The sequence below is a fragment of the Oreochromis niloticus genome, linkage group LG15 (assembly GCF_001858045.2).
Source record: "Oreochromis niloticus isolate F11D_XX linkage group LG15, O_niloticus_UMD_NMBU, whole genome shotgun sequence".
NCBI lineage: Eukaryota > Metazoa > Chordata > Actinopteri > Cichliformes > Cichlidae > Oreochromis > Oreochromis niloticus.
Window position 1 is genome coordinate 777,797 of NC_031980.2, and position 14,023 is coordinate 791,819.

The 14,023-nt window shown below is 42.7% G+C and overlaps 1 protein-coding gene across 4 annotated transcripts in view; it reads right to left on the minus strand.

The window, feature by feature from the left end:
* Positions 1–1,955: 1,955 nt before the first annotated feature.
* kif26bb (kinesin family member 26Bb) overlaps positions 1,956–14,023 on the minus strand; it is a 33,916-nt gene continuing 21,848 nt past the window's right edge. For 2 of the 4 annotated variants that reach the window (XM_005449863.4, XM_025899001.1), the window contains exons 8-15: positions 13,316–13,587; positions 12,409–12,586; positions 12,129–12,267; positions 11,604–11,763; positions 8,396–11,486; positions 7,296–7,465; positions 5,545–5,695; positions 1,956–3,800 (exon numbers count right to left, since the gene is read on the minus strand). In XM_005449863.4, the coding sequence (XP_005449920.2) occupies positions 3,601–3,800; positions 5,545–5,695; positions 7,296–7,465; positions 8,396–11,486; positions 11,604–11,763; positions 12,129–12,267; positions 12,409–12,586; positions 13,316–13,587 (4,361 nt within the window). In that variant the 3' untranslated portion in view covers positions 1,956–3,600. The remainder of the gene's footprint in view (positions 3,801–5,544; positions 5,696–7,295; positions 7,466–8,395; positions 11,487–11,603; positions 11,764–12,128; positions 12,268–12,408; positions 12,587–13,315; positions 13,588–14,023) is intronic. The other 2 variants (XM_019353543.2, XM_005449864.4) reach the window with 2 other exon arrangements.

Below are 14,023 nucleotides of genomic sequence, written 5' to 3' on the forward strand. Positions count from 1 at the left end.
TTTATTATGAATGAATGATGAATTTTTATGAATTATTATGTCTATTTTTTTATGTTTAAGGACAACAGATGGAAATTAGCCTTTGGCTATAATCTGGCATGTTTACATTCATGTAATTTTTTTTTTACATTTATGTTCATTAACATGCTCTGTCCTAAATAAATAAATAAAAGGGTCCCGTTCAGCAAAGAAGCAAAAATGGGAAGAAAAGAGAGATATCGCAACGGGCATGTGGATAAAATGTCATCCTCTTAACCTCAAGCCACATCTCATGAACTGAGTCAGGGCTCTAACAGCTGAAAACATATTGGGTTATTTATTCCCAAAACTGTCGCAATTACTTATCAGATCAGATGTGTGAGTCTCCTGTTTCCGGAGCAGACGAGGAGCCAGCTGCAACAATATCAGCTGGTTATAAAGTTCTGTACACTAATGTTAGGCTCGGTGTCCAAAAATCACACATTCACCCTGATAAACATTTTCATTACGTTCTCACATGATTTGAGAGTTTATTCACTAAGTGTCTGTGTCCAACAATGTTAGATCCACTTCAGTGAAATTATCACTAGCACAGGCTAACAGCTGTAAAAAAAAAAAAAAACAGCAGTACTTACTAGCAGAACCCTTTCCCTAGGCAGTATCATTAGAAGGCATTTTCACTTCTATGCAGATGATACCCAAATCTAACCAGCCATCAAGGCAGATAACACACAACAATCATTTAAACTGCAGGAATGTCTTATAGACATAAAGGCTCGGTTGACCTCTAATGTCCTCTCTCTAAATTCAGATCAAACTGAGGTTTTTGTACTCGGCCCTGAAAATCTTAGAAACGTCTAACCAGATGTTTACTCTGGAGCATAATGCACTAAGTGTTCTTCTTCTCTCACTGTGTGTTTATACACCACTCTGCAGTTCATCATTAGTTATCATTCATCTCTGGCTCTCTCCCACAGTGTGTCTTTTTCTGTCTTGTTGCCCTCACAAAGTTTTACAGCTGATGCAAACAGTGGAACGATAGCCTACGCTAACTATAGATGAACAGCTGTCCGAGTTTGTTCTGCAGCAGCTAGGATTTGCACTTTAACTGGGAGGGATAAGAAAACTATTTGGTAAACTGCAGTCTGCAATCTGCTGACATCTAGTGGTGAGATTTTACACATTCTGCCTACATTTAACTCCCTAAACATCTGGTGATGGTATCAGGCCCCAAACACAGTGTCTGATAAGGTTTATTATAAATGTGCCCTCTCAGCTTTCTTTATTAGGAGGCTTTAAAATTCAAGTTTCTCGGAGACAGAAATAGCACCTCTTTTTCCACCTCATGAGCCAAAGTGATGCAGTTCCCATGACATCTTAAAATAGTCCTTTAAACGTTTAAACTGGCTCAGGATCAGTTTGTGTTTGTAGTGGACAAACTGCCTCCAAATATGGAGATATTTCTAGAAAAAATAAAATGATATAAAACACATTATTCAGTTTTAAATGAGCTATGGACGTTAACCAGGCGTACAGTGTGTGTGCGTGTGTGTGTGTGTGTGTGTCTGAGATGAGGCTGAGCAATGAGGAAGTGGAGCAGAAAGAGAGGAAGGGCAAAGTCAGGGAAGGAAACACGTGTGTGTGTGTGTGTGTGTGTGTGTGTGTGTGTGTGTGTGTGTGTGTGTGTGTGGGTCCCCCCAGGGCTGAATGTGGCTTGCTGTCTTTTCATTTGACAACTCAAAACCCCCCCTCCTGTTTTCGATGTTGCATGGCATCATAACGTTGCAGGAGAGCTCTCGCTTCATCGTTCTTTGCACTCACACAGGTACGTACACATGCACACACACATGCACACATAAAAACAGGCTCTTGTGACCAGTAAGGACAAGATCCCAGATGTGATGGCAGCAGGTGCAGGAACAGCAAAGCACTTTTAATTTTTGCAAATCAAAGGATGCACAGTCTTTGCACACATGAAACATAATGGAGTGCTGTGCTCATTTATTCACAGTGACAACAACATGCTGATTAATATGATTCACAACAACAAACATCCAGCGTGTGTGCGATTCTTTCCCGTATATTTAAACGCATCGATCCAGGTAGACATCCCAGCACTGCTCACCGATTACTTTGCATCGTGGCTCGGAGCCACAGGGCTCTTCAGACACGATGACGTTATTCCTTTAAAGTAATTACTCCTCCATTACACTGTCAGTAGAATCTGCATTCTTTTATTCTACTCCCAATCACTTACTAATGTGTTTTACAGTCAGTGTATTGATCACCAACCTGAGAGAAAGAATTACCCCTCTGTTGGTGTAACTTTCACAAACACTACAGTTGTTCACTGAGATCCCTGCTAAACATTTACCTATTTACATTAGTTACAAATAAGGAAATGCACTACTTTTGTAGTTTTAGCACCAAAATCTATTTACACAATGGCATTATTGGTGGCATAATATTCCCTTTTTGTGAAAGCTGCTTCCGCTCTACGATGGCTAATCACGTCGCTACTCAAAGACAGCTCGAAGCTAAAAGTACAAATTGTTGTTTGAATAATGCAGAGTACATCGTGTTGGCTGATTACATGATGGGTTTGACCAATCAAATCAAGAAGAACAGTAGAGCACATGAGACTTGAAGAACATAATCGTCACGTTGAATTGCATTTCCCTCGTTTTGCTCTGTTTGTTGTAGAATGACAGTTTGAGGTATTGTAAATGTTTGCATCCAGTGGAACGGCTGTGGCTCAGGAGGCAGAGTGGGTAGTCCACTAATCAGAAGATCGGTCGTTGGATCCTTGACTCAAGTCAGCACGTCAAAGCGTGCGATAAAGTACAATTGGAATAAAGGGTTGTGTGAAAATGGCTTTAAGAAAAGCACAATTTGGATCGTCCACTTATCACAGTTTCTCATTAATTGCTTAGCAGAGTACGAAGGTGCTTCATTTTGAGCTGTAGTTGCCTCTTCAGCCGTCTTGCACAGATGTGTCGATGGTATTCACATAAATGATATTGTTGAGCCTAAAGACTTTCCAGAGAACCAGGATCTAATCCCTCGTTTCTACCGTCACAGAACCAGAACACATTTTGACAGGTTTGAGTACCAGTGGTTGTGTTATTATCAGACGTGGGGGTAATTTCTTTGAGAAAATAACCATGGCAGACACAGACTTTGGACTGCTTCTACCCGGCACCGTTTCATTTCACATGGTAGTCCCTCCCATTGTCCAACACTGGACCCAGCAGTTTTGTGGTACCGAGCTCGTTAGCACCAAAATATTTTAGCATTAAACGCTGCTTGAAAGTGATTGCATTAAATATACTGCCAAATGCTAAAAAAGTGCATAAACACACATCTTTATATGTTATTTACCTGCAACTACTGTCTGATACTAGAAAACATGAAGTAAAGGTTAGTTGAACTTTTTTGAAAGTCTAAATTGCAGCAGAGGAATTCCCACCAGGGGACCAGAGGCAGTGTGCTACTTCAAAACATAACAAGTGTATACATGAGGTGATCTCACCTCTGTGTCTTGAGTGTAGAGATAACTTCATTGATAATCAACAAGTTCTACATAATAGTCTAAAAGAAACATATATTTCAGCCAGTAGGTCAGTATCCCTTTGTGAATCTATGATCTGCCGTTTTTCGCCGTCTCTTCTTACGGCGTCTCCTGGCGACGCCATCAAAGCAGGTGACCATCATGATGTTGGCCTTGCAGAGGCCGACCTTGCGCTCCAGCCGCGCCGTCACCAACTCAAGTGCTTCCAGATGCTCCAGGGAGTCCACCTCGAACGTCTGCCATAGGTCGACTGGGGAAGGACAATATGGGTCAGTTTGCCACGTACACTTCTATGTGTTACTGTATGGGCAAAAAGGAGGATGAATCAAATCTTTGAGGTCAAAGTTCACATGGTAGATTTTTCACAAACCCACAAAAGTCATCATTGCATTACAAAACATTCTCATACTGTAAGAATTGCTTTGCCAGCAGGGCGATTTGTTGGTGTGACAGCCTCTCCTTCTTTAACAGCATCACATGCTCTGTGATAAAAGTATAATATAAAATGTCAGATGCTGGTGAGGGTATTACTAATGGTGCTAATGAGAAGTCTGGATGCTGCTCATGTAAAAGGAGGCTACAGCCTGCTGCATATAACAAGCTGATTACTTGCTTGTTCACTGAAGTGAGAGCTCAGATGATTAGTCATTTAACCAATTAATCAGCAGGATTGCTCATGTTTTAATCATTTCAGTCACCTTTCAAGCAAAATCACCCAGTTACAGAATTATGTCTTCATATTTATTTTATGGCTAAGTTATACAAAAATGTTACAATAGGTCCTACAAAACGATAAGATATAAGATAAGATGCTCTCCATCTGTAGCCAGAACAGTAAAGTATCGTAGTATTGAAAGTACATTTGTATTGTAGCCTGTGTTTTATAGCTTATAGAATGGTTGAGAGACCAGTGTATACGCTGTATACCTGTGTGTCAGTATGTTGGCACCAGGTTTGCCAGATACACATTGCATAGCTACGCTAGAGTTAGCTCGCTAACCAGCCCAGGTGCGTATTATGGTGTGAACACAGACTGTATATAAAAGATGACTATAGCTTCTGAGTCTAAAAAGTGAAGCCATTGTGGAAGTGCCTTAAACCTGTATTACCTCTCATGGCCAGCAGAGGCGTCTCCTGTGGTTACATACAAGTTATAATGAAGTCTTTTCTGTTCTAACACCACTAAATATATTTTCCTGTTAACTATATGGACTCAACTGCTCCTCGATTTCACGGCCAGGTGGGCCACACATAGCTTCTGGTTTCAAAAATGAAGATGAAGGTAGTGAAAATGCTCAGGTTAAGGTTCACATCAGGACTTCATTGATACTGGGTGACTGCTGATGGATATGTCCGTGTTTTTATATCGTCTGTGTGAAGTTTTGATGCCTAACATTGTGGCTAGCTGGTTAAGCTCAGGACGCCTGCTCATTATCAGTGTCACTGGCAAAGTACTATGCAAAGATATATACATATATATATATATAATGTATATACAGTTTTTAAACTGAAACAGGCGGTTTTACACCTAGACAAAAATCTTAAACCCCCCAAAACAGAAATCAAAGTTCCAAGCATGAACTCAGTGATGAGTAGCTCCACCGTTATTGTTGATCACTCCAAAAATTCGTGGCGGCATGCCTGTTTCAGTTTGTTTTTTAATAAACTGCATGCTCAGAAAAATGTTTGGTCTCACTCCCATTTACTCTTGTTGCTTGTTTCCATTTTTCAACTGGTCTTAAGCTTTTCATCGGGACTGTATATATTTGTTGGTGACTGGTGGACTCATTTCTCAGCTACTGTTAGTTATTGTTGCTCATTGTTGTCGCTGGAACTGAGACAGAGACAATAAAGGCAGTGAGAAGTGTGGAACAGCAGCCAGAGGCTCTTCGAGGAAACTAAATCTAGATGACGTCTACTCTTTTAGTTAAGAGTCTTTTCAGATATTAGCAATAAGAAGTTCACAGTTTGTTTTTAAAGATAACTCCACTGACACTCTTGGTTCCACGTGGCGGGCTCCAGCATGAGGCGGTGTTTGGCCAGCTCCAGCTCTCTCCTCAGGTTGTTGTATTTGGTTCGGATTTCGGAGCTCCTCTGCTGACGGTGCTCCAGAAGCTTCAGCTTGGCACTGAAGCATGTGGGCCCCTGAAAGCAGAAACATAACACTTTTCACTTTGTTTATTTATTTAAAGATTTTTAAAACACAGATTAAATTAAGTAAATTAAATTTACTCTCATTGTTTAAACAATGAGGCCTAAAATACTGTATCTGAGTACTTTGTAGGTTTTAATGAAAAACAGCATCCACCTGTCTTGCTCTTTATATACTTATAAACATGATGTTAGGGCAGAGATGGGGGAGCATGGCAGTCGTTTGGGGGTGAGGGGGTGTCAATAAATCCATATTTACAGTTTTTTAAATCTGGTATTTTACCTCCATTCTGTTCTGCTTGTTCGACTTGCCGTGTGCTTCTTTGTTCCCTGCTGCAGCACTGACCCAGTTTACCCCATGTGGTCATTAAAATTGTATCAACGTTGCCTGAGACTGGTGGAGGCAGGGAGTCGTCTCACGGGGCCAGACCTCTCGTTATGGGACATTACGTCACCACATGCACCACATGGACCCTGTTTTGCTATCAAGCGCATTTTTAAATGCCAGACAGAGTCTTTTATCTGAGGTTTACACAGTCAGCTTATTAAGCATGCTCTTCTTCTGCAGCATCGTGCTTCTACCGGCGAGGAAAAGAATTAGAAAAATATTCCCACGAGTGGGAAACGTTTGGTCTCCTAAGACATTTATGTCTATGATTTACTCACGAGTGACTCTTTTCGTATTTCTTTCCCATTTAATATGTTTACTTGATTCATATTCTTCGGACTATGTTACAGACGGAAAAATCTGCCACATTTATCATCAATCATATAAGAAAACAAAGTTTTATGAGACACACATGACATTTAAAATGGGTGGAAATTTATGCGTTAAAGGTGTGAAGACCTTGTAGCTGCTCAGTACAAACACAGGCTTAAATTGTGATTTGCTCAATAACTCACTCAAATATGACTTCCAGTTTTTGGAAGTCATATTTTCATGAGCTAATCTATGACCTCGAGACACTGGAGGAAACTTATTAACGCTGTAAATAGTCTGTCGTTGTTGTTTTTAAGTACTTTTTGAGTATACTATTTAAAAATAGCGTAAAGTATTTGTGTTTCTTATGCTGTAAATTTGCCCGGTTGACTCTCTTATTCCTTGTTTTTTCTAAGCTTTACCTTTGTGTGAACCTGCCTGTCTGTCTCTTTGCTGCTGGAACACGTGCATTTCCCCAGTGAGGGACAATAAAGGATATTTCTATTCTATTTTATTTTATTCTACTCTTATTCATTCTGTTCTGTTAAGTTGACACCATAGCTGAGGTTTCTCGCCTCACAATATCGGCTGTGAGACGGCAGATCGTTTCAATTTATTCTGTTTAATATATCAAAAAATGATATTGTGTGGCAGCATTAACATTGGTCCTTTTATCCCGTAACAAAAAAACAGTTACTTACCATTTCGAATACAAAAAGAGAACTAACTGAGTTCTACATCAGAAAAGTTACTTAGTTAAAAAAAACAACAACCCACAATCCTGTTTTTTGTGGCTGTTCTCGCTCGTTGCTCGTAGAGGTTATAAAGGTCATACTGTTTATTATGTGATGCCCTTTAACCTCTAACAAAAGAAAATCAAAATAAACCCAGCACCTGTTTGCCAGCACCTGCTCTTTCCTGCATCCTCTGTACATTGTCGATCTCATAGACCTTGATCTCGTAGGCCTCTGGGATTCCTTGATCCATCCAGCGAGACCGCAGACCGCTAGCCGAGCGCCTCAGGGTCAGGGGTGGATCATGGGAAAGGTGGCGCTGCTGAGTACCTAGAGCCAAGAGCGCCAACACATGTAAGGCAGAAGCACATGTTACTCGACTTTTGTTGATTCTTAATGTAAGTGTTAAGCATTAAATAGAAAAGTCAGAGCAAGTCACACATTTACAGACGAGGCAGCTACAGCTGGAAATGATTCATGAGCTGAACATTACATGCAAGTCCGTATGTGGCCGGCACCGTGGTTCCTGCTGGAACAACAGTTTGCCTCAGGCCAAAGTCAAGACCGGAGACACGATTAATGTAACTCTCTCTGAATTGAGTTAGTTTGCCAGTGCAGGACAAGATAGTGAGTGCTTTATATTTTCAAACTGTAGATTTTAGTTACAGAAGAGGACACATGAGGACAAACTGAGTGCACGCACAAAACGCAGTTAATACTATATTATTTCAGGGGACTATTTAAAAGTCATATACTTATTCAAGTCTTGTCTTCTCTGCTGTTCCATTAGCATTATCATCACAATAATGAGCGTGATCCAACATAACTCTGTTAGAGTGTATAGTCTGGTTAGCACGCACACACCCATCTGTATAATTCACACAAACACGCTTCATTTTCTGTGTTTCTGTTTCCATCCTTACTGGGTTCATGTATTAATCATGTGACTTCCTACACAATCTGGCTTTTAATGCCAGCAAGGAAACTAGGTCTGGCTGCGTTCAACACACATGTCGTCTTTCATTAATGTCACATTAATATGTTATGTAGTCAGATTATGAACCAGACATGTCACCATGAAGCTAGTGTTGGTGGTGAAATGGCGGCGCTGTTTGCAGAAGAACGTCTGCTTTGTTCTTCTGTTGGTTTGTTTTTGTTTGCTTTATAAATCAAACTTGAAAACATTTTGCTTTATAATCTTTCCAAAAGTGAAAGTCATTTAATTCATTACATAAACAATGTTAGTGTAGGTGCTCTTACCTGTGCTACCTCGTCTCCGAGACGAGCGGCCGCTGCGAGCCGCACTGAGGAGGGAGCCGCTCCTGTCGCTGACTGAGTCTCTGGCTGAGGTGCTGCTGCCTGTGGCCTCGCTGTCCCTCACCATGCTGTCATAGCCGCTGCTCACCAAACTGTTTCTGTTAGAAAAATGCAGGGATGTCTTCCCCATAGCTGGTGGTAGATCGCCACTCAACACACTGGTGGTGTCACTTGCATGCCCACTCAGGTGATCAGGCATGCGGGGAGATGTCAGCTGACTGTACGGGGAAGGCAGTGAGGTCATTTGGTCCGAGCCTCCTATAGTGGGACTCGGGGCCCTTTCCTTGAGAAAGTCTGAGAGGCGACCGTTAACAAATCCCTGAATGGCAGATTTTGTGGATGAGGATGTGGAGCTCTGGCTTGGAGTCCGGCTGATAGAGCGATAAGACCGTGGAGGGGAAGAGGGAAAAAAGGAGGATGTGCGTTCATGACTAACTGTTTTACTGTCTGGAGAAAGACTGGCACTATGATTGATGGAGTCCTGCAGGGTTTTGTGGGAGACGCCGGGGTTCTTGATGCTAGGAGCTGACGATCGACGGACTTTGGGACTAGACGTCTTAAGCTTTCCCACAGCAGAAAGCTTGGAGTGGATATGCCTAGAAGAGTGAGTCGCAGGGTTTTCAGAAGGGAAAAAATGATGTTCAGACCGAGGATTTTTCCTCGGGCTCCTGCTGGCCCTCGGAAAGGTACAGTCTCCCTCAAAATTGTTTTTATAACCAGACTTACAAGCTCCTTCAGTACTTCCCCTGGAGCTTCCCCTGGAGCTCATAGAAGTGTTGCTGCCACCTCTTTCTAGGGCTGGGAAGTCTCTTGGGATCCGCCCAAGAGAGTTCGTCCGTCTAGCCAGCTGCTGTAGTTTGGCACTGAAAAGCCTGCCACTTTCCTCAATCGGTGACCTGAGCCTCCTGCTTGTATTATCACGTTTTACTGTTGAAGTTGATTTATCAATCACAGATCCAACACCCTTCCTGAAAGTACCACTAGGATCCTGTTTGAAGTCTGTTCCATATCTTTGAGGAGAGGAAATATAGAGGTTAGTAGGGGAGTGTTGCCTCACCTTCCTCCTCTCGAGAGTTACCCTTGGGCTGCAGGGAGTGGATGATGTCAGCCCCCTTGAGTCTACGAGGTGGGCATCCTGGTGTTTGGCACTTTGCCATGCTCGAGGTAAGCTACCTGTTGAATAGGAGCACAGGATGGTTTCTTGGCAACCAGGTGACTCACCAGTCCTCTTGGGCGTATTTCTGCATGTGATTTGAGTCCCCTCTGAAACCTTTGCAGTGTTAGAGGAGTAAACATGCCCACAGTCTCTGGGGTAGGACTTGTCTGTGTTTGTCTCCTCACACATTTTTTTGTCTGGAGATTTATTACAAAAACTCAAATGTTCTAAGACGACTGGCTCATAAGACATTTGGCTACAAGACTTGTCGGTGTTTTTGAGATGTTTCTCAGAAGCTACAGGTGCACACTTCTTCTGAAGGGCCTCCCTGTCTTCTGAACATCTAGCTTTATTTCTTTTGGACTCTGATTCTGACCTGACTCCTGCTAAAGTTTCACAATGACTTTTGTTGTCTTTGGCACACTCCAAGTCACAATCCACGTCTGTATTAATCAAGATGGGGTTAATAAATGAAGGCAACACCCTTTTCTCCCTTCTGACTTGATGCTGGGACTTCTCAGTGCCAGCAGGCTGAACAACAGAGCTTTCGGGAGCACCAGAGGAGCCTGGAGCTGCAGATTCCTCGCTGACGTTGCTGATTATCTGGATTGGCTGAGAACTAGCTGAGTCTTCAGCATGTGCCTGTGAATGGGCTCCGTCTCTGATGCAAATAATATTTCCACCTGTCCTTGCTCTGTCATATGCTCCACTGATGGTCACCTCTTCTACCATAGAGAAAACCAGCTCATCTTGACCTTTTAAGTCCAGTGGCTGTTGAACAGTCACTGTGATTGTGGCTTTCATTTCCTTGACATCCTGTTTGGGGTGACTGTTTAGGACGTCTCCGAGTATAACACTTTTAGCCAGGGAGTGTGAAGAGGAGCAAGTAGAAGAAGGAGATATGGGGGAGCTTTTGCCAACTGGTGAGGTCCTTTTGTCTGTTTTGAACCAATCAGCAGTTTCAGCATTCTCCTGTTTGTCTGAAGGTTCAAGTGCAAGAGAACTGGCCCCTGCCTTGACCTTTGTATCCATATTAAAGCGCTTGGAAGAAAGCCCATTACCTGATTTAAGAGTTCCGGTGTTAGAAGGCTCAGAGCGGCAGGTCGCGTTTAGACCAAGAGTTTGATTGAGCAGTTCCTCGCTGGAACTGGTCGCACTACACTCCTCACAGTCGTACAAACCTGAATCTTCTCTCTGAAAACTGTCTCCAGGGGCGGCGCCATCTGTTTGCTTTTCTCCAGCAGAGGTCTGACTGCAGCTCATCCCCTTATGCGGCAGTGTCTGTGGAGCTTCAGTATCTGCTCTTTTTACAGATTCCTCCTGGTGCTGGGACTTAACTGTGACATTATTTAAACAAGCACCCTTTAAGGAAGACTTGAGCACATCCATGGTCATTTCACTTCCATCGATACACCCCAGACGTTCTTGAAGTTGAGCAAACGTGTCACATTTGAGACAGTCCCTCTCTGGTTGCTTCCTTTCTCCTTTCAAAACTTCGGTTTGCCCCAGAAGACCTGCCTCTGTCGTCTTTTCTACTTGCAGCTGAGGAATTCTCAGAAGCTCTTGGAGTAGAGCAGCAAACTCTGGGTCATCCAAGTCAGCCTTGTTAGGATGCAAAGACGGTATGATTGGTACAAACTCGGGCTGTGCCTGCCTCGGGGCTGATCTGGGGTGGACTGAGCCATCTGAGTCTATCTGGATGACTGTGTCACAAGACTGTTCACTACTGGAGCGTTCATCCAGTTCATCACGCAGGCGAAAAGGACGGATGTCGACGTCTACCTCATCGGTAGAGTGGAACGCCCGCAGGGAGAACGATTGCAGCCCTCTTTTTTCTCTAGTCAGACTCCTCGCACAAGGAGAACATGAGGTAGACTGCTGTTGGATGAAGGTGGATGATGCTATTAGATAAGTCTTTTAAATTCGAAGCAACATTCAACAATTTTGGGGTCCTAGATAAAGAGTGACCTGATTAGACTCTGTCATTTATACTACCTTCGTCCTCTTCTGTGTCCTGCGAAAACGAGAAGCAAGCTGGATGGTAGAGAAGTTCTCTTGAAGATGCGCCAAAGAATCCATGATTTGAGCAATTACTGTAGTGTGGCAATTTGTGTGACCCAGGGACTCTCGAAGGAGCAAAGTCAACTTTCCACTCCTGCAGAAACAGTGCAACCTCATGTGAGTATCTGCGTTCCAATGTGGTCGCAGGTTTAATTGCACCAAAGTCAAAGTCAAAGTAAACTTTATTGTCATCTCTGCTATATCCAGTGCAGCATGCGAGACGACGAGGCTCCGGTTACATCAGTGCAAAAACAAAAAGCTAATAAATCGATATAAAAAAGGAGAAGAAAATAAATAAATATAAGAATTACAATAAGAATTTACAGTTTACAGTTTGGAGTGGTTTACAGTGACCTGTGTGGCAGCTTGTAAACCCGGAGTATAAATAGGTTAAAGACAACAGAAAGTTTTTAAATGAACAAACAGGTTTCCTCAGGTGTTTTCCAGTTAGATTCTTACTTGTTTTGGGTGGTTTTCTGTCCACTTAGAAGAGACAGGACAATTGGGCCCAGCTCAGAATGAGGGGCTTTATTTTTGTTGACACCCCTCATACCACTACACACGTCTATCATGGTCAACTTGGTGGCGCCGCGGGAACCTAAGGAAATTATACAGTTGGACTTCAGAGGAGGTAATGCAAAAAGAATTGCAGGATTTTAAGAGATGCAAATCATAAAATATCCTGAATACTAATCGAAATTCTAGAATCAGTGGAAGATTCTGAATATTTCACTACAACCTTTTCCAATGGTGCTGCTCTCTGTACGTGGAGGCTGGACGTGAAGGGTGAAGAACATGATGGAGCTGTCACACAGGTATGTAATAAAGTCACTGTGCCGACGTGCTGCAATGGCTGCATCCAGGAGGGAAGCAGCCCGCTCGGCAGTGGGGGCCTTCACCCGGTTGTGGTTGCGTAGCTGGAAGGAAAGAAGCAGATGTAAAAGCTTATTTTACATCTGCTGTAAAATCAGCCCTTTAATCTGTTACATTTAATGAATTTTGATTCAGGTAATTCAATAATTTTATAATGATTTTAACTTTTTACTCTTGTGTCATTCGTCTCAGCAGCAAAATATTCAGGTTTCAGTCATTCTTCAAGTGTTGACTGAAAAAACAGAGAGGATGTGGTGCCCACCCACAGCAGAGATGCAGAGTCACAATGTAATCAGATATAATGTGCTGTGGAGCATAATAGGTTTCACTCCCAGCACCATTATCTTTTCCAACACAGTGCAGACCATTATCCAAACTGTCTAAATAAAGATTAATAAAACTTCATCTTCTCACATCCAGAGGGCACACACCATCACAGACAACAAATCGAACTAATCTAGTTGGCATGAACGTGTACTGTGAGAATACTTTCTCTTTTGAATCAATTAGAATAACTTTAAAAGGAGTTTTTGTTGTGTGCTGCTGCTGTCTCTTATCCACAGTAAACAGTATAACCTTTGCTCCCTGTCGTCTACTTTGGGTTAGCGTGTTTGTGTTTATGAAGCTTTATTAGACTTTCATGCCAACAACGGTAACTCCACTACTACAAATGTGGGTCACTGGGCCACAGCGTGCAGAGGCAGAGGTAAGGGAGGCACAGTGGAAGGAATTTAACAATCCCTTTTCTTAATGGAAAAAACCTTCTGTTCTACCTGGATTCCATAGACCGGATCCTCCTGGAGTTTAACGTGGGCTTTCGGGCTGTCGTGGATGCTGCCTAATGATGGAACAACTTCCCCGAGCAGATCCCTCAGCGTGTCCTCCTCTCCGCAGCACAGTTCGATAGCAGACACTGACACACTGAGATCGGTCCACGTCCTCTCTCTGCGGCGCTCGATGGCGCTGTACAGCCAGGAGATGGCACACGGAATCAACCCGAGCTTCCCGATGTTCTCACCACTGCCCACCATACTGGACCAGGACCCTGAGGTGGAAGGAGAACACATAGATGCACGCATTTTTTTGTATATAAAAATAAAGTTTTCACAAGACTTATGAAAAATGAAGCGCACCCCGAGATTCGATAGCTTGCAGCCATAACCAATAACTTGAACCAATTAATTTCTGTATGAGTGTATCAGCCTTCAATATTGTGTAATAATTTTTGACAACTTGTCTGTACAACATTGCTTTAGTTCATTGAACTTTGCAGGCATTTGTTTATTCTATTGTGGGTCACACTGACTGTATCACAACAGATTTGCTGTTGTGGGTCATTGCCTGCTGCATGATACAGTTTTAGCTGACAGAGCCTCACATTTGTCTCTAGGTTAGTTTGGAGTTCATGGTGATTATATGACTACTCGGTTCCCAGGTTACTATAAAAATAAGCCCAAATCATCGCACCTCCACCAGTGTGC